The 21,670-nt window shown below is 40.4% G+C and overlaps 1 protein-coding gene across 1 annotated transcript in view; it reads right to left on the reverse strand.

Moving 5' to 3' along the window:
* The window catches only part of LOC117517989 (roundabout homolog 2-like), a 334,769-nt gene that overhangs the window by 677 nt on the left and 312,422 nt on the right, over nucleotides 1-21,670 (reverse strand). Inside the window, exons 24-26 of the mRNA XM_034179106.1 lie at nucleotides 19,455-19,657; nucleotides 10,893-11,054; nucleotides 10,509-10,770 (exon numbers count right to left, since the gene is read on the reverse strand). Coding sequence (XP_034034997.1) covers nucleotides 10,509-10,770; nucleotides 10,893-11,054; nucleotides 19,455-19,657 — 627 coding nt within the window. The remainder of the gene's footprint in view (nucleotides 1-10,508; nucleotides 10,771-10,892; nucleotides 11,055-19,454; nucleotides 19,658-21,670) is intronic.

Genomic DNA, 21,670 nt, shown 5'->3' on the forward strand with positions numbered 1-21,670 from the left:
GTAAACTATATATATGAAAAAGGTTTTCAAAAAGTAGGAAAAAAAATGTTTGATAATGCATCTCAGGTTACCGAAAAATACCAAAATTTAAAGGGTTTCTCATCGTGATGAATTTGTTATTCAATCAAGTTTCATGGGAACTGCAGGAAGACTTTTTGCATAATTTGCCAAGCTTTTTTTAAAAGTCCTCTTTCATTATGTTAAAAAAGTGGAAACTATCAACAATCCCCATCTGGATGCCAATACAAAACAAAATTTGAATGGGACTTACTCCTGATGAATGTAATTATTCCACCATATTTTATGAAAAATGGCTGAAACAATTTGCAAAATCAACCAAAATGTATAAAATGCTCTTTTTTGTTGCAAAAATAAAGTAACAAAAATTATTATTTATAAATAATTAGTAAGTGCTGTTCATTTCACAAACAGTGGTTATTTTACCACATTTCTTGGAGATAGGCTGAAATCTTTTATGTAATCCTGCTCAAAGACCAGCAACTTTAACCTTTATGGCTTCCACAGACCCTTCGACAAGCAACTTGATAGACCCGTCTGCCTATATTTTATAATACGAGGGCTGTCAATAAAGTATAGGTCCTTTTTATTTTTTTTCAAAAACTATATGGATTTCATTCATATGTTTTTATGTCAGACATGCTTGTACCCTCGTGCGCATGCGTGAGTTTTTCCACGCCTGTCGGTGACGTCATTCGCCTGTGAGCACTCCTTGTGGGAGGAGTCGTCCAGCCCCTCGTCGGAATTCTTTTGTCTGAGAAGTTGCTGAGAGACTGGCGCTTTGTTTGATCAAAATTTTTTCTAAACCTGTGAGGCACATCGAAGTGGACACGGTTCGAAAAATTAAGCTGGTTTTCGGTGAAAATTTTAACGGCTGATGAGAGATTTTGAGGTGATACTGTCGCTTTAAGGACTTCCCACGGTGCGAGACGTCGCGCAGCGGTCCCAGGCGCCATCGTCAGCCTGTTTCAAGCTGAAAACCTCCACATTTCAGGCTCTATTGATCCAGGACGTCGTGAGAGAACAGAGAAGTTGAAGAAGTCGGTTTCAGCATTTTATCCGGATATTCTACTGTTAAAGGAGATTTTTTTAATGAAAGACGTGCAGACGGGTCCGCGCGTCGGGACGCAGCCGGCGCGGTGCGGCGGCACAGGAAAAACACCTCCATGTTGATAACCATTTGTAAAATCCAGGCGGCTTTTGATGGCTTTCAGTGGAGTGAGTATGAGAAATTGTTTAACAGCTGGACATGTTCCAACTTGTCCTTAAGGCTTCCAACAGAGGTTTTTCCTGTGGCGGAGCGTCGCAGCGGCTGCGAGCCGATGCTGCAATCCGTCCGCACATCTTTCATTAAAAAAATCTCCTTTAACAGTGGAATATCTGGATAAAATGCTGAAACCGACTTCTTCTGAAACGTCTCTGTTCTCTCACGACGTCCTGGATCAATAGAGCCTGAAATGTGGAGGTTTTCAGCTTGAAACAGGCTGATGACGGCACCTGAGAGCGCTGCGCGACGTCTTGCACCGTGGGAAGTCCTTAAAGCGACAGTATCACCTCAAAATCTCTCATCAGCCGTTAAAATTTTCACCAAAAACTAGCTTAATTTTTCGAACCGTGTCCACTTCAATGTGCCTCACAGGTTTAGAAAAAATTTTGATCAAACAAAGCGCCAGTCTCTCAGCAACTTCTCAGACAAAGGAATTCCGACGAAGGGCTGGATGACTCCTCCCACAAGGAGTGCTCACAGGCAAATGACGTCACCGACAGGCGTGGAAAAACTCACGCATGCGCACGAGGGTACAAGCATGTCTGACGTAAAAACATATGAATGAAATCCATATAGTTTTTGAAAAAAATAAAAAGGACCTATACTTTATTGACAGACCTCGTATGTTCTATTGTGCTTGATAAAAAAGGCCAACATTACACAAAACAGGTGGTTCATTTGTCCTCACCTGTATCTATCTGAACCCAACTTTTCAGAAATGATAATGCAGTCCTTTTATCAACCAATCAATCACTCACTCAATCAATCAAATTTTTTATATAGCCCTTTGCACCAGCCAAAGAGCAACCAAAGTGTTTTCCAGTGAAACTAGAAACAGACAACACAAGGACAATATACAATAACAAAATAAACAAGGATAATAAATAAGTCTGTACATAAAACCAGGATTAAATGTCACAGCACTGCTAAGTGTTAAAAGCCATTTTATAGTGTTATTAATGGAAAATATTTAAACTCATTGACTGACTGCATCAATGCTATGCTTTGCCTGCTTATCACAGGGAACAAACAAGCACCTGATCCCACAGCATTGTTGGCAGAGGTAAACCTCTGCTTGCAGCATTTGCGATACTGGCAAGCAAACGGAGGCAGAATCTCAGTATTCTACACTGAATTCACACACAGAGAAAAACAGTACTGTCTTGAAAGCAATCGTCTATCTTTCATGCTATCTTAACTTAGCCTGTCTCCTTCCCAGCACTCATTATGTCTCTTTTCTTTTGTTTGCTGACAGCACTTTTTCTTAAAGTTGACATTTCTTAAAGAGGCATCAAAACCTACGGCAAACCATTTTAGCTTTCTTCCATACGGCTTTATCTGTGATAAGCCTGACATTTCATTGAGCATGCAACACACTGAGCACAACATAACTACTAAGTACTGGCAGACATGCCTCCATCACCATTTAAAATGTTGATGTGTTCAGAAGTTATACAACGAAGGGTTTTTTCTGCCATCACCAAGTCACCCCAAAGACACGTGTCATGATTATTTGACATTTCTGGGATACGGATGCTCCAGGGTAGAATTGGAAGAAGATGGAGGAGTAATTAAGAACATTATCCTGGGGGTTAATTTTAAAGTGAATGTGTAAATATTTCACTCCTTTCCATTTTGCTCCTTCATCCATTTAGTATCCAGTCTTCCATGTTGTCGAGAAAAATAACTTCTTTCGTGTTATTATTGCAAAATGCAAACACCCAACAGACTGTGCACCCCGGGACCATGTCTGTCTGGTGTATGTGTGAGCATGTGTCTGGTTTGTGTCTGAGTCCTATGGGTGTCTCTGTTGTGTCTTGGCTGTGTGTGTGTTTGTTGTCCATGGTGTGCACTCCCCTACGTGTGTGTTTATTCTGTGTGTGTCAGCTGCCTATGTAAGCCCTCCATGCTGTTGTGTTCCTGTTGTGTCTTTATGCTTCACCCTTTCATTGTTCTCTGGACTGTATGATTCATGCTCTTCAGGTATTCATGAATTGCGTAAGTTTGTCTTATATGTCTCAGGTTGAGTTCCATGTGTATTTACTGAATACATCTTTTGTCTGCGTTTTTGGGTTTGGCTCTGTTTCACTTTTGGGTGCATGTTTCATCACTTTTCATGTTGTGTTTTACTTTTTGTGTTTGGCTCTGTTTTTGGGGGGGTTTTTTTGGATTCATCTTTTATCACGTTTCATGTTTTTTAGTTCCATGTTTGCTTTTTCATTTGTTATGTACTTCATGTGTTGGCTTTACGTTTCTGGATTCAGTTCTATTTTTCACATTCAGTCTTTTCAGTTTTCTGGTATTCTCACGTGATTCAAAGTTTCTGTTCTGGTTTGTTCTTTGCACCTGCTGTCAATCAGTCAGTCAGTTTATAAGCCACACCTTTTACTGTGTTAGTTGCCTGTCTGTTGATTTTGTTATAGTTTTTTGTCAGTTTTGTTGTATGATTTCCTGTTTTGTAAGTACTGTCTGTGTGATTATCCCCCACTGTGTCCCTGCCTCCTGTCCACATAATTATCTCATGGATCCTCCCTTTGTCATCTGCCCTGTCACTGTAAGTTGAAGTTTTTTCATATTAGATTATTAAAGTACCATGTTTTTTTTTTTGTTTTTTTTGCACCTCTACCTCCTGTCACCTGGCTGCCTGCTTTTGGGGTTCGATTTGACTCGACACCCGCTTGAACCGTAACAGTCACTGGTTAACATCCAAGTGTTCCAACCACACAGTAACATAGGAAGCACCCAGACCCGAGACTTGGACCTTCCTTCTCCTGCAAAGATATAGGCATTGCAAAACATCTCTGTCCAGTAAAATCATGACTCCATAAGCTCTTCCCAGGTTTCTCTTGATCTCAAAGGTTGATGACCCAGAGAGATTTGGTTATGGTTAAGGTTTGGGTTGGGGGAGGCAGTAGGGTTAGGAATAGTGAGTTTAAAAAAAACCCATCACGAAAATTTGGCTCATGTCGTCACGGGAGCACGAAGAAGAAGAAGAAAAAAAAGTGAGACTGGACTGTACATATACACTTCTGACAGCCACGTTCATGAAGTCATTGAAAGAATGGATCTTAGTCTTGATCCAGGACCATCAAAACCCAGACACCCAGATTCCTTGCTCAGCTTCTCAGTTGCTGCAATCAGGTTTTCCAATGATCTGCAAAGGTCACAGGATTGTGCCTAAGCCTTTCCTCACCAAGAAAGTCACCCAAGCCCTTGGTTTCCACAGCCCAGCACCCACTTTATGCAAAAGGTATCCCCAAGAAGGGAATAGATAAAAAAAAGACCAATGAGTGTTTTCTAATGCAACTTCATTCACATCAAATGTGCACTTTCACTGTAACCAATCAGGAGCCTTACCTGGATCTGCACTGCATTTCATTTAGGTGTTGTCTGCTTTGGGTGTTGGTGTTTGTCCCTGGATGCCAAGGGGATCCAAGCTTACCTTATTTTTTTAGACCAAAAAAACACCTAATTTCTCCCCACCCCCACATAACAGTGATGCACTGCTGCAATACCTTTTCTGTTTTTCAATAGTTATTTTTAACAGAGTGGCTATACACAACCGTTGGGTCAATAAAGTAAATACGCGAGCATATACGCCCAACCACAACCGACCAATGAGCGCACTTGTAAGCTCACTTCCGGTTTCAACGTGGGAGGGAAACAAGGCAGATATTTCTCGCCGGCTGCGGGAGGGTTCACAGCCCGCCAAGGAGCAGTGATCTAAAGCGGTTCTGTTTGGCTCATCACACCCAGGGAACAGTGTCAAACTAACACCATCTTACAGCCAACAAGCAGCATTTTGTTCAAAAACTGTTTCGTCGTTAACAGACTTCCATTCAAAATGCTTATGAAGTTTGTCTGTTTTGATCCATTGCGTTTTTGCAGTAATTAAAGACGGCGCCATTAAATGTGTCAAACATATGCCACAATAGAGCCTTAAAAAGTGGTGTAAAAAATGTAGTTTAGATGCACAAAATGTGTCAAATACACGATCATGGTTGGGCGAATAAGACATTATATTTATCTGCCCAAAGGTTGGGCGTATAGCCTTTGCCTATTTTTAAATGTGTGTAACAGTGCCCCTCTGCTCTGCTCACCAAGCTTTATGCAGCACAGAATTGTTGAAAAATTTTCTCACCACTATTTGGGAGGAAGTACTACATGTCTTCCATCCATATTTACCAGCTTGCTTATGCCACCTATCATCTGTTCAGCCTCACAGAAAATACCCAAAAGTCATGTGTGTGGGAGAATCCCAGAATGTTTTCATGCACATGTAGCCTGGATTGGCACTCACGTGAACTCAGGTACTGTTTGATTCTGCCAGTTCCAGCTTCTTTGGTCATTGTGGCTCCACACTTGTAAAGTAGACTTCCACAACCTCTTCCTGGTAAGATGTGCATCCCAGGTGGCTTGTGAGTCTGGCTCCATCTGGATAACTTTGGCTAATTCTTCCTTTCCTGCACTGTAAATTTTGCTGAGTAAAATTTACTCTGCCGGGATAACATTTGGTCCCAGTCTAAACAGAGCAATTCTACACTCAACAAAAATAAACGCAACACTTTTGGTTTTGCTCCCATTTTGTATGAGATGAACTCAAAACTAAAACTTATTCCACATACACAATATCACCATTTCCCTCAAATATTGTTCACAAACCAGTCTAAATCTGTGATAGTGAGCACTTCTCCTTTGCTGAGATAATCCATCCCACCTCACAGGTGTGCCATACCAAGATGCTGATTAGACACCATGATTAGTGCACAGGTGTGCCTTAGACTGTCCACAATAAAAGGCCACTCTGAAAGGTGCAGTTTTGTTTTATTGGGGGGGGGGGGGGACCAGTCAGTATCTGGTGTGACCACCATTTGCCTGCAGTGCAACACATCTCCTTCGCATAGAGTTGAAGAGAACACCTCTCCAACGTGCCAGACGCCAGCGAATGTGAGCATTTGCCCACTCAAGTCGGTTACGACGACGAACGGGAGTCAGGTCGAGACCCCGATGAGGACGACGAGCATGCAGATGAGCTTCCCTGAGACGGTTTCTGACAGTTTGTGCAGAAATTCTTTGGTTAGCAAACCGATTTGTGTTCAGCAGCTGCTTCCGAGTGACCGGTCTCAGACCGATCTTGGAGGTGAACATGCTGGACGTGGAGGTCCTGGGCTGGGTTGGTTACACCTGGTCTGCGGTGGTGAGGCTGGTTGGATGTACTGCCAAATTCTCTGAAACGCCTTTGGAGACGGCTTATGTTAGAGACATGAACCATTCAATACACCAAGCAACAGCTCTGGTTGACATTCCTGCTGTCAGCATGCCAATTGCACGCTCCCTCAAATCTTGCGACACTCTGTGGCATTGTGCTGTGTGATAAAACTGCACCTTTCAGAGTTGGCCTTTTATTGTGGGCAGTCTAAGGCAACACCTGTGCACTAATCATGGTGTCTAATCAGCATCTTGATATGGCACACCTGTGAGGTGGGATGGATTACTCAGCAAGGAGATCGTGCTCACTATCACAGATTTAGACTGGTTTGTGAACAATATTTGAGGGAAATGGTGATATTGTGTATGTGGAAAAAGTTTTAGATCTTTGAGTTCATCTCATACAAAATGGGAGCAAAACCAAAAGTGTTGCGTTTATATTTTTGTTGAGTATATTATAGAGTGAAATCAGCTCTACCGTCTTGTAAAATCAAGTGCTTCTACTCCAGTAAAAGTTGATTTAGCACTGTGATAGAGTATATTTAACTCTATTGGACTTTGTTCAAATGTTAACCCAGCAGAGTCAATTTACTCTACAAAATTTACTGTGTGGGGTAAATGTTTGGATATGAACATTGCGGTGATGTAGGCCTCCAGGATTTAAGATTTTATGTCAACTATACTGTACTGACTTACTTTACTTTAGTGATTCGAGTTTTTTGGTTTTACGTTCCTATAATCTGACAAAATGTGGTAAGTTCAAACAGGTGACTCATAAGTTGAATTATAGTGTTGAGCAGGCATCCACAGTTGTATGTAAAATTTTTGTTGATGAATTTAGTGAATGTTATGTGCAACCTGTTTTAAATTCTTGATTGAGGAGTATTTTAACAATCTTAATAACACACCCGCTGATCCTTTGTATAGAACATTTCTAGCAGTGTTGAATACAATTGGGTTTCATCATCTATATGTACAGTGGGGAAAATAAGTATTTGACCCCCTGTCAGTTTTGCAGGTTTTCCCACCTACAAAGAATGGAGAGGTCGGTAATTTTTATCATAGGTACACTTCAACTGTGAGAGACAGAATCTAAAAAATTCCAGAAAATCACATTGTATGATTTTTAAGTAATTAATTTGCATTTTAATTACTAAAATAAGTATTTAACCCCCCTACCAACCAACAAGAATTCTGGCTCTCACAAATCTGTTCATTTTCTTAAGAAGCCCTCTTATTCTGCACTCTTTACCTGTATTAATTGCACCTGTTTGAACTTGTTACCTGTATAAAACACACCTGTTCACATACTCAATCAATCACACTCCAACCTGTACACCATAGCCAAGACTAAAGAGCTGTCTAAGGACACCAGGGGCAACACTGTAGACCTGCACAAGGCTGGGATGGACTACAGGACAACAGGCAAGCAGCTTGGTAGAAGACAACAACTGTTATGATTATTTATTAGAAAGTGGAAGAAACACAAGATGACCGTCAATCTCCCTCGGTCTGGGATTCCATGCAAGATCTCACTTTGTGGGTTAAGGATGATTCTGAGAAAGCTCAGAACTACACAGGAGGACCTGGTCAATGACCTGAAGAGAGCTGGGACCACAGTCACAAAGATTACATTAGTAACACATGATGCTGTGATGGTTTAAAATCCTTCAGGGCAGCAAGGTCCCCCTGCTCAAGCCAGCACATGTCCAGGCCCATTTGAAGTTCACCAGTGACCATCTGGATGATCCAGAGGAGGCATGGGAGAAGGTCATGTGGTCAGATGAGACCAAAATAGAGTTTTTTGGAATCAACTCCATTGGAATTTGAAATATTTCAAAATTTGCATTTGAGAGGCTGAATAATTTGTGAAAAATAAATTGTTACACACTTCGTAGACATGATCTTGCCAATGATAAAAAAAAAACTCCACCAATAACAAATAATAATAAAAAAACTCAGTTTCACATACACATTTTATTTTGCATCAAATTATTGAAAAGAAAAAAAAAACTGCCTTGTGGTATGTGATGGTGTGTTCCTGGGGTCAAACTAATGTGGCAGGGGAAGATTCTTCAAGTGAAGGAGCCATTACCAGAACAATGATCAGAACCAAACCATCAAACAAGTGTAAAAGCATTACATTGTGAATCTCAATGGCACATAATTGGAAAAAGGTTTTTCAAAACATCAGTCACTTAATTCTGTACATCTTTGTAAAACGCAGTGAAAATCCATAATTCAACAACGCAGTACTTGATACAAAGAAATCACACAGTGATGTTTAACATCACGTATTTGCCATTGAATGCTCTACCTCGGCATGTTTTAAAGTAACTGTCTTTGCCTCCTCAAAGTAACGTATGGCCTTAAATCCATGTTCCCATGCTGTCCTTTGAGTATTGCACTGTCATCACATCACTCATTTGTGTAATTTGAGTAGCTCTATCTGAAAGAATATACATAGAATTTTGCTAACAGACCCTTTTGGACATGGCAGAGAAGTAACTTTGGATATCTGATATTTGCTTTTGTTACCATAAAGATATGCCAAGTGTTATTATAAGTACAATGCATAATAGGTTCTCAGCAAACATTATTTTGGCATATTACTCCCTTTTTTCTTTTTTTTCTTTTTTTTTTGCCTTGAACGCTCCATACGATATATATTGGTATTTCTCAAAACAATTGCAACAGTATATATTATCATCTGTTTAGGTTCTGTTGAACTGAGACGTCTGTCTCACCTTCCTCAGCTCGGCCGACCAATGAGTTTGTGCTTATTTCCACCAGACCTCTCTGTGCAAAAATACAACAATACAGAAGCTTCATCAAAATAAACTAAGGTTTTGAGCATTATTGAGAATGGCTCACATTAATAAATTACAAAAGAGACAACATCAGGTTCGGCTTGCATAGCAAAATAAAATAATAATAATAATAATAATAATTTAAAAGAAAAACAAATGACATTAAAAAATATATTTACAAATGATGCAAGTCCTTTGATTTTAGCCATTTTCTTGTGATTACGCTTCATCTCCGCTGTGTGAATTGTTGTACATGGTGTGACAGAAAACAGAAGCAGACATAGAACATAGTGTCGACTCTTTTGAAGAGGGGGATGAAAATAACACTGTGAGACTGGTGTCTGTGTCTGTACATGACATTTACAGCTCCACATTTTATCTTGCACTTTCTTTCTCTGCCATCATTCTCTGTCGCTCGCAGAGAGAAAATCTCATAGCGTTTATGAACAAGGCGGCAACTGCGGCAAAGTTGCTTCACAAAGACTCTGAAAGAGGCAGGCAGAAAAAAATTCTGTTGAATATTTATTTCATGTCCATCATGTATTAGACAAAATATTACACTTGTGAGGTTCACAGTATAATTTTGGTTCCAAACACAGAATTGATTGATACAAATTTCCCATTTATGCCAACAGTCTAAAAGAAAATGTAGTGGTCTAATAGCATATCGTCGCAATGTCTGATAGGAACCCAATAAAGGACACTTTTGTTGCATTTTTTTGCAAGCAAATGTTACCTGCAATTGTAATAATTATTGTGAATGATTGCGATTGCTGTCTGACTAAGAATCTACAGACAGAGTTACATTTATGTAAAGATGCATCTTACATTACACACATTTATGACAATATTTGTTGAGTACACTGTGCATTCATGCTCGCTGTTCTGATAAATATTAAAAAGTGTACTCCCAATCGATTTAAAAACACAACAAACAAATAAACAGGGCCTTAACACACCTTCATTCTAAAGCCGAGCAACAAGGCACTTCAACACTGTGCAGCCCTACCACTACTGTTATTTAGAGCCATATGATGGGATGCAAACAACATTTCTCAGAACTATGAAAGATTAAAGATGTTTTAGTCAAAAGTGAGCAGTATTTCAACCTTTGCAGTGTATGTTTGGCTTGGGGCGGGGGTGGGGGTGGGGGGCATTTAGGAATCACCTCACAGAGCACAATGTCGCCAAAGAAAAACACTTACAGTGTTCCCTTTTTTCTGTGCTGCTTGTTGGTGGATGCCCGTTGCGAGATGGAATCTGTGCCAGGTCTCTGGTGGGAACCCCGACTCAGGGTGGCCCTGCTGGATGCTGTTGTGCCACTCCAGGACACCATATGTTGCTGTTCTAGTGTCGACACCGTTACCATGCACTCCTGAGATGGGTCTGAGGCTGCAGCTGCCCATGAGCTGTGCATGCAGGCAGCGCCCGCGCTGTGCGGGGACTTCATGGCTCGTGTGTGGGCTGCTGAGAGGATGGCAGACGAGCATATTTGGCAACGCATATGAATAAGACATCATACTGCAGCTACTCATTATTCTCCTTCTTGTAACACAGGATTCTCTAAGAGAATAAAAGACACAACTTACAGTCTGTGTTGGTGTTTCTTGGTCTGGGCAGAGTTCCAACTTTGTCTGATTGCGGTTTGAGGCCAGTAAGTGGTGCCCTCTTGTGTCCAAGGCTATGCGTGCCCTGTGCACCTGTGTCAGCTGTGCCAGAGCTGTCCGAGTGGCACTGCTGAGAAGTTATACCTACACAACAGGAAGGACCAGACGATTTAAAGGGATCATATTGTGCAATATCAATTTTTTTTTCAAAATTTTACAGTTAAATATGGTTGCGTCTAAGCAAAATTTGGACTTGAAATTAGACCATTTTAGACTTTTATGACAAGCAGTTAAACAGACAATAGCTGATCTATAATTTGTACAGTATAACCCCCCTCCCATTCCCACATACACACACAGTTCTGCATGCATATGAAGATGGATTCAAAGTTTACATACAGGTGTGAAATTCAGATTTATTATAATGGTGAATCTATATAATACTGTAATAACAAAGTGGCTTCTGTGTGCGTGTGTGCATGCATGTGTCTGGCTTTGATCATGGCGAAACCAGGGACAGCTGACATTTGCCGTTTGGTGCTTATGTATTTTGGTTCAAGGATGAATACTGCGAAAATGGAAAGTTGATAGGACAAATTTTAGCAAACCAGTAAACAATGGACATTGTGTTGCAATGCACCATGGGAGTTTGGGGTTTTGGGGTTTTAAATATTGTTATTGTGGTTCATGTTAGTTTATAACATGAACCACAATAACAGTGTTGTTAGTATTATTGATTTTTTGTGTTTTTGTAATTCAATTGGTTTAGTCAGTTTAATAAAGTGTTATGTTGCAAAAATTGGGGAGAGGTGACATTTGCCGTTTGGTATGTTTACATATTTTGGGTCAAGGATGAATGGCGCCAAAACCAAACATTGATAGGACTAATATTTTTATAGCAGCTACATATGTTAGTTAATAACAGTGAACAATGAGCACTGATTTTTACATTCTGGACTTACACACTGATCCAACAGGGGCGGTAAATCATCTATATATTAAAAGCATGAGTGCTTGCATGATTTTATTAATAAGTTCAATGTAAATACATAATGTAATTGTAAATACATTAAAAATGGATGAAACAAGAAAGTGAAAACATTTATTTCCATTGTGGTCCATAAAAAAATAAAATGGCAAATTAGAAGTAAATCTAGACACGGTGAATCATCACGACAACACGCTTGCTTAAACATCATGCAGAGGTGCAGCGATATCAAAGTACTCGATGAGTGGCGAAAAAGCAGTTGTACATTCATGTTAAAGGAACATGTTAAAGACAGACGGACTCTACCACCTTGCACTCGCCTCAAAGCAGCCTGATGCCACCTCGACATAAGTTGGGTCAAAATATGGCAAAAAATCACTATGAAATATCAGGAAATGGGAACGGAATACGCACCATATGATCAAAAATGTCATCCAAAGAAGCTGTCACCCTAAAATGTATTTACAAATTCACCATTGGAAGCGGGAAGCTTCAACTGCAACTCGGTGTCCCCTGTGGAAATACTGCCAACATTACCGACTTTGTTCGTGTCTTGATTCTCTGGACTGAAGACATTGCTCCATATGCATGACTGAACTTTAAATAAACAGCCATACAATATATGACAACTTCAAAATTCTTTGTATTGCTAATTTTTGGGATTATTTATAGCCACACTGTCCTTCATTCCTGCCCTGCAGTAGAGTAATAAAAGCAATGAAAAACACATTCTCAGTGCATGAGTGATCTCTTAACCTGTCTAACAGTGGAATCTAAATAAAGAGTAACATCCTGTCCCTGTGGGAGACCACATTCAGGTCTCTCTATAAGCAAATGGTTTCAGATAGAAAGCTATTTTTGAATTGATCAAATCTTTAATATTAAATGCATGACTTCTGAAGCAGTCTACAGCATGGTTTCTGATGCATGCGAGTACACAGTCTTTCTAAAAATATATCTAACACTTTGTAGGAAAATAAATAAATAAAAAATGTGCAGAAATGATGTGGGAATGTGGTCTTCAATTCACTTACATACACAAAGTCATGGGTCTATAATGTGACTAAAGCATCCTTTTAGAACTCCTGTAATCTATTTATCTTCTATAATCTAACTGATTTTCAGTTGGTTTGGTTTATGCCAGGTTATGCTTTGTACATGTTTTTTTTTTTTTTTTACAAACAGAATTTTAAGGTGGCAGCAGGGTTTATTTGTCATGGTTTCTTCAGTAGGTGACCTCCAGCGCTCACTGGGATGGTTTGCAGCTGAGCGTGAAGCATTTGGGATGAGAATCACAACCTCCAAATCAGAGGCTGTGGCACTCTGCTGGAAACCAGAGGATTACATCCACCGAGTTGGGAATCACACTCTGCCACAAGAGAAGTGTTTTAGGTATCACTGGGTTCTTATTTTGTTTTTTTTGTTCACTAGTGAGGGAGCAAGAGCCTGACAGGCTGCCTGTGTTCTAAACAGAGTGTGTTCTAGTTCTAAACACTAATAACTAATACTTATTTTCAGATGTGGAGGTATCCTGGAGCTGACCTCTCATGACCTAAAGGGGTCAAAATTTTAAAATATTCCAATTATATTGAAAGGAATATCATATTATTTGTCTGATCATCTTCTTCTTCTTCTTCTTTGTCTTTCGGCTGTTCCCGTTAGGGGTCGCCACAGCAGATCAATCATTTCCATCTCACCCTGTCCTCTGTATCTTCCTCTGTCACACCAACCACCTGCATGTCCTCTCTCAGGACATCCATGAACCTCCTCTTTGGTCTCCCTCTTCTCCTCCTGCCTGGTGGCTCCATCCTCAGCATCCTTCTCCCTGTATACCCTGGGTCCCTCCTCTGCACATGTCCAAACCATCTCAATCTCGCCTCTCTGACTTTGTCTCCAAACCGTCCCACCTGAGCTGTCCCTCTGATATGTTCATTCCTAATCTTGTCCATTCTTGTCACTCCCAAAGAGAATGTCAACATCTTCAGCTCTGCCACCTCCAGCTCTGCCTCCTGTCTTTTTGTTAGTGCCACTGTCTCTAAACCATACAACATAGCTGGTCTCACTACTGTTTTGTAAACTTTCCCCTTCACTCTTGCTGATATTCTTCGGTCACAAATCACTCCTGCCACCTTTCTCCACCCACTCCACCCTGCCTGCACTCTCTTCTTCACCTCTCTACCACACTCTCCATTACTTTGAACAGTTGACCCCAAATATTTAAACTCATCTACTTTCACCACTTCTACTCCTTGTAACTGCACTATTCCACTGGGCTCCCTCTCAACACACATGTACTCAGTCTTGCTTCTACTGACTTTCATTCCCCTTCTCTCCAAAGCATATCTCCACTTCTCCAGACTAGACTCAACTTGCTCTCTACTCTCACTACAGATCACAATGTCATCTGCAAACATCATAGTCCATGGGGACTCCTGTCTGATCTCATCTATCAACCTGTCCATCACCACTGCAAACAAGAAAGGACTCAGAGCTGATCCTTGGTGTAATCCCACCTCCACCTTGAATGAGTCTGTCATTCCGACTGCGCATCTCACCGCTGTCACACTATTCTTGTACATGTCCTGTACTACCCTAACATACTTCTCTGCCACTCCAGACTTCCTCATACAATGCCACAACTCTTCTCTTGGCACCCTATCATAAGCTTTTTCTAAGTCCACAAACACACAATGTAACTCTTTCTGTCCTTCTCTGTACTTTTCCAACAGTATTCTCAGAGCAAACATTGCATCTGTAGTGCTCTTTCTCGGCATGAAACCATATTGCTGCTCACAGATCTTCACCTGTTTTCTAAGCCTAGCTTCTACTACTTTTTCCCATAACTTCATGCTGTGGCTGATCAGCTTTATGCCTCTGTAGTTACTGCAGCTTTGCACATCACCCTTGTTCTTGAAAATAGGAACCAGCACACTTCGTCTCCACTCCTCAGGCATCCTCTCACTTTCCAAGATTTTATTAAAAAATCTGGTTAGAAACTCTACTGCCATCTCTCCTAGACATTTCCATGCCTCCATTGGAATGTCATCTGGACCAACTGCCTTTCCACTCTCATCCTCTTCATAGCAGCCCTCACTTCTTCCTTGCTAATCTCTTTTACTTCCTGATTTACTCTCACCACATCATCCAGCCTTTTCTCTCGCTCATTTTCTTTATTCATCAACTCTTCGAAATATTCCCTCCACCTTCTCAGCACACACTCCTCACTTGTCAGCACATTACCATGTGCATCTTTTACCACCCGAACCTGCTACACATCCTTTCCAGCTCTGTCCCTTTGTCTGGCCAATCGGTACAAGTCCTTTTCTCCTTCCTTACTATTCAACTTCTTGTACAGCTCGCAATATGCCTTTTCCTTTGCTTTTGTCACTTCTCTTCTCGCCTTACGCCGCATCTCCTTGTACTCCTGTCTACTTTCTTCATCTCTCCGACTATCCCAAAACTTTTTCACCAACCTCTTTCTCCTTATGCTTTCCTGGACCTCTTCATTCCACCACCAAGTCTCCTTGTCTTCCTTCCACTGTCCAGATGTCATACCCAGTACTGCCCTAGCTGTCTCCCTCACCACATCTGCAGTACTCTTCCAATTGTCCAAAATTGCTTTCCCTCCAACTAGCGCTTCTCTCACCTGCTTGCTAAATTTCACACAACAGTCTTCCTCCTTCAGCTTCCACCATCTGATCCTTTGTTGAGCTCTCACTCTCTTCTACTTCTTTACCTCTAAAGTCATCCTACAAACAACCATCCTATGCTGTCTAGTGACACTCTCTCCTGCTACCACCTTACAGTCTGTGATTTCTTTAGCTTGCATCTCCTATAAAGAATGTAGTCCACCTGTGTGCACCTTCCTCCACTTTTATATGTTACCCTGTGCTCCTCCCTTTTCTTAAAGTAGGTATTCACCACAGCCATGTCCATCCTTTTAGCAAAATCAACTACCATCTGTCCTTCCCCATTCCTATCCTTGATACCATATCTACCCAGTACTTCCTCATCACCTCTGTTCCCTTCACCAACATGCCCATTGAAGTCTGCTCCTATCACCACTCTTTCATGCTTGGGCACACTCTCCACCACCTCATCTAACACACTCCAGAAATCTTCTTTCTCCTTCATCTCACAACCTACCTGTGGGGCATATGCACTGATGATATTCATCATCACCCCTTCAATTTCCAACTTCACACTCATCACCCTGTCAGACACTCGCTTAACCTCCAACACACTTTTAACATACTCTTCTTTTAAAATGACCCCAACACCATTTCTCTTTCTGTCCTCACCATGGTACAACAACTTGTACCCACTGCCGATGCTCCTGCTCTTACTTCCCTTCCACTTGGTCTCTTGCACACACAATATGTCTACCTTTCTCCTCTCCATCATATCAGCCAGCTCTCTCCCTTTACCAGTCATACTACCAACATTCAAAGTCCCCACTCTCATTTCCACCCTTCTAGTTTTCTTCTTCTCCCGCTGTTCGTGGCAACGTTTTCCTCCTCTTCTTCGTCGTCGTCTTCGCCCAGCATAATCATAATGACTCCAAAAAGATATAGTTTAGACTATTCTAGAGTAAATGTTGTGGATTTACAGGGTAAAAAGAGCAAAAACAATGACAAAGGCCACTTTCAGTTATACAGGGGTCAAAAGTTAAGGTTGCACCAATTTTGGCAATAAAGTGATGAATATTACAAGAAACCCCTGTCACAGCTCACATGGAGCCATTGTAAAGTCAGGAGAACATTCTTGGATCCCAAAAATATAAAATCCGCACTTCATTTAAAACTCTAACAGCACTTGGTACAAAGGCTTTCTTATAGATATTTCTATTTGCCTTTGGTGCTCTGCAGTGTCTGAAGGTAACAAGTTTGAATTCTCTGAAAAATAGAACATCAAGGTTAGCAAGCTAGCCAATTTTGCTATCACGGTCTACCTTTTATAGAAGTTCAACAATTCAATGTGAAAGAAAAAGAAAAATATCTGCACACTTAAATCCTTTTGTACATTTAATAACCAAGCTTTCGGTCGACAGACCTTCCTCGACCGAAAGCTTGGTTATTAAATGTACAAAAGGATTTAAGTGTGCAGACATTTTTCTTTTTCTTTCACAGTTTTCGTTTATGTTTGGCACCTTTTATTCGTGAGTGCAGTGTATCCGTTTATATGTAGAAGTTCAACAAGTCAATACAATTCAGTACAAATATAAAGAGAACAAAACACAAACATTTTAAATTAATCAGTGAACTTAAATTTCTCATCATATCCAAAAGTAATTGTACACAATCAAACTTAGGCAGTATTATTAGACAGCATTGCTTAAATTTTCATTGTTACGCAGATGATACTCAGCTTTATCTATCCATGAAGCCAGAGGACACACACCAATTAGCTAAACTGCAGGATTGTCTTACAGACATAAAGACATGGATGACCTCTAATTTCTTGCTTTTAAACTCAGATAAAACTGAAGTTATTGTACGTGGCCCCACAAATCTTAGAAACATGGTGTCTAACCAGATCCTTACTCTGGATGGCATTACCCTGACCTCTAGTAATACTGTGAGAAATCTTGGAGTCATTTTTGATCAGGATATGTCATTCAAAGCGCATATTAAACACATATGTAAGACTGCTTTTTTGCATTTATGCAATATCTCTAAAATTAGAAAGGTCTTGTCTCAGAGTGATGCTGAAAAACTAATTCATGCATTTATTTCCTCTAGGCTGGACTATTGTAATTCATTATTATCAGGTTGTCCTAAAAGTTCCCTGAAAAGCCTTCAGTTAATTCAAAATGCTACAGCTAGAGTACTGACGGGGACTAGAAGGAGAGATCATATCTCACCCATATTGGCCTCTCTTCATTGGCTTCCTGTTAATTCTAGAATAGAATTAAAAATTCTTCTTCTTACTTATAAGGTTTTGAATAATCAGGTCCCATCTTATCTTAGGGACCTCATAGTACCATATCACCCCAATAGAGCGCTTCGCTCTCAGACTGCAGGCTTACTTGTAGTTCCTAGGGTTTCAGGCTCCTCTCCTGTGGAACCAGCTTCCAATTCAGCTCAGGGAGACAGACACCGTCTCTACTTTTAAGATTAGGCTTAAAACTTTCCTTTTTGCTAAAGCTTATAGTTAGGGCTGGATCAGGTGACCCTGAACCATCCCTTAGTTATGCTGCTATAGACTTAGACTGCTGGGGGGTTCCCATGATGCACTGAGTGTTTCTTTCTCTTTTTGCTCTGTATGCACCACTCTGCATTTAATCATTAGTGATTGATCTCTGCTCCCCTCCACAGCATGTCTTTTTCCTGGTTCTCTCCCTCAGCCCCAACCAGTCCCAGCAGAAGACTGCCCCTCCCTGAGCCTGGTTCTGCTGGAGGTTTCTTCCTGGTAAAAGGGAGTTTTTCCTTCCCACTGTCGCCAAGTGCTTGCTCACAGGGGGTCGTTTTGACCACTGGGGTTTTTACGTAATTATTGTATGGCCTTGCCTTACAATATAAAGCGTCTTGGGGCAACTGTTTGTTGTGATTTGGTGTTATATAAATAAAATTGATTGATTGGTTGATTGATAATTTGTATGGCTTTCTTTGGCAATAAAAACATTGAATGTTTTTGTTTTATATATATGTGTTTCCCCAAACCTCAATGCAATATGTCATGTATGGAACTATTAATGAATAATATAAAGTAGTTAGTGAAAACCGAGAGAGGAAATCTTGGGCTTTAGGCAGCATTGCAATGGATTTTGACATTTTGGATTTAACATAATTTATTATGTTATGTAAAAGCTAAGCAGTGTGGCATCTGGTTAGTATTGGGATGGGTGACCTCTTTGGAACACCAGTGGCTGTGTGTGTTTCTCCAGGTGAAACTGGAGTTGCGTCAGGAAGGGCATCCGGCGTAAAACGTGTGCCAACTGTCGATGCGGATCTGGCTGTATCTGCTGTGGCGACCCCAAACACAAAAAACGGGAGCAGCCGAATGGACAACAACGGATTTAACATAATTTATTTGTGTTTTCCATCTTAATTTTTCATCAGTAATAACTCCAAAAATTTTAATTTCAGTTACAATTTCAATTTCAACATCATATACTGTATTGTTAGATTCTGACTTGAATTCCTAGGCTTATTTCCAAATATAATGCACTTTGTTTTACTGAGATGAAGTTAATTTGATAATTTGAATGAAACCAACTAATGCTAACAATGCTTTTTTTATAGTAGTGAGAAACCTCAAACAGACTAGACACACAGGGGTGGCCATCTGCTTTGGACATGCTACCAATACAAAAATAACAAATTTAACAAAACACAAAATGAACATCTGAATAGGATTCTGGGAGAGGAACCCAAGGTTGAACCATAATAGATTACAGTATGTCCCATCTGGCTTGGGAAAACCTTTAGGTGGGGTATGTGTGGTTTGGGAGAAAGACATCTGGGCTACCTGACTTAACCTGGATATGTAGAGGAAAATGGATGGATGGATGGATGGATGGATGAATAATCTATTTGACCATATTTTAAACATACCTGACCCATCAAAGTTCTCCAAACTATGACTTGGCGTGTATTCAAAGCCGCACAAATTCTTTGACACCACAGCATATCTTTCATCCTCATCCTCATCATCTTCAGAAAGGAGGGTGGCCCCAAAGTCAGAGCCCAGTGTACTGGACATGAAGTCCACAGGAGGGATTGGTGTGTTAGACATATTTGGACTACTCTTCATGTGCCTAATGAAGTTGGAGGAAAATAATATGCATTAATGAAGAAAAGCAACTGACATGAGGCACTGAGCACAGAGACTGCAACAGAATTTCCAGAGTGCTGAACTGGTGCATCTTCAGAAAGGTACAGAGGCAATATGCATAAATTTACTTAATTCTTCTTTTAACCAGCTATGACAGCCTGCAGTGATTTCACAGATTACTTTGCCAGTGTGGATGTGTGTTGTTTTAACACAAAGGAGTTGTAATTGGATGGGATAAAGGATATCTGGATGGGCAGGACAGTCACCAACATGCCTGTTATCTCCCCCGCAGCTGTCTTCTGTGATGGCTCACATCCCACCATAGCGGAGATGCATGCATAATTACCAACTCTATTTACTGATGTCAGAGCAGCATGTTAGACCAAACCTAGTCATTAGCCTCCAACACATGTTGCCGCTGGCTTGTCAAGTTTTCCAAACCTCCCTCAAAGGTGTAATCAATGAACAGAGGACTGGGTTGATGTGCAAATACCAGCACTATACACTGTTCAGACATCGGTCACTGATATGTTAAACCCGAAAATATCAACAGAAGAAAATATCTAAAATTGCAGGCAGTTGTTTCACTGTGCAAGGGAAATATTGGAATTAGTTGTCTTAAAAACAACTGGGTTTGGAGATACTATAACTCCTTATGAACAAAACATACATGGAATGCATTAGAAGAAAATCATATATTATTGTTTTTCATTATTTTAAATAATGAAAATGACACAACAAAGGACTTATACTGATAATATTTCATTCATAATATTTTCTGTATATAATTTTGCTCGAAACAATCAACATGCGCTTGTACTGTTGGCTTTAATTCAAGGGATTTAACAAAACTGCATTAACAATTTAGGGCTTTTTTATACACAGTCCCTTATTTTGAGACACCATAACAAACTGGACAAATTAATTTAATGGATGATCGTGAATATAAATCAATGTTATATTTTTTTATTTTGAAGTCAGGTAATTTGTCAAGTAATGAATTTATGCATAATTATTGGCATTTGAATGACATCTAGGTGTGGGTGTCATAGGTAGTCTTTTGCAAGTATGCTGCTAGTAGGCTGCTCACTCCTTTCTAAGCATTTCAAAACAAATATCTGAGATAATATGACTTTCAGTGTTGTTGTACTAAACAAAACAAAACAAAAAACACTGAAATTTTATCCTTATTTAAATTCTATTTAGCACTGTTATGGGGCTATTCCACAGAACGCCGTTACTTCCCATTTAATTCCAAATAGCAAATCGAGGTGTGTTTTGAAGTATCACAGTACTAACTTCTTGATCTGTTGTTGTCAGTCTTGAACAAACTTGGTATACGAGGTCTGTCAATAAAATAACTGTCCTTTTTATTTTTTTTTTAAAACTATATGGATTTGATTCATATGTTTTTACGTCAGACAAGCTTGAACCCTCGTGCGCATGCATGAGTTTTTCCACACCTGTCGGTGACGTCATTCTCCTGTAAGCACGCCTTGTGGAAGGAGTGGTCCCGCCCCCTCGTCGGATTTTCATTGTCTGGAAATGGCGGAATGATTTGGACTTTTTTTCCCATCAGAATTTTTTCAGAAGCTGTTAGAGACTGGCACCTGGAAACCATTTTAAAAATTTATCTGGCTTTCGGTGAAAATTTTACAGGCTTCACAGAGAATAAGGACTGTTACTACAGCTTTAAGGACGCTCGGCACGCCGCGCTCCGAGCTGCGACGACGAGGCAGAAAACGCCAGATCATTTCTAAGCTGATGGCTCTGTGGATACGAGACCGTCGTGTGCACTTTCTCTGGTTATCACAAGAGCTGGACATCAGCCATTTTCCGGCAGATTTCACTTTTAACAAGAGATTTTGTCATGGAAAGCCGCACGGAGGCTTCGTGCGTAACGACCGATTCGCTGTTTGAGCGAGACAAAGGAACACCTCCGTTTCGGAGTGTTAGAGGACAAGTTGGGACATGCCTATCTCAGTTTTCAATGCTT

This window comes from Thalassophryne amazonica, chromosome 9, assembly GCF_902500255.1.
Source record: "Thalassophryne amazonica chromosome 9, fThaAma1.1, whole genome shotgun sequence".
NCBI classification, from domain to species: Eukaryota; Metazoa; Chordata; class Actinopteri; order Batrachoidiformes; family Batrachoididae; genus Thalassophryne; species Thalassophryne amazonica.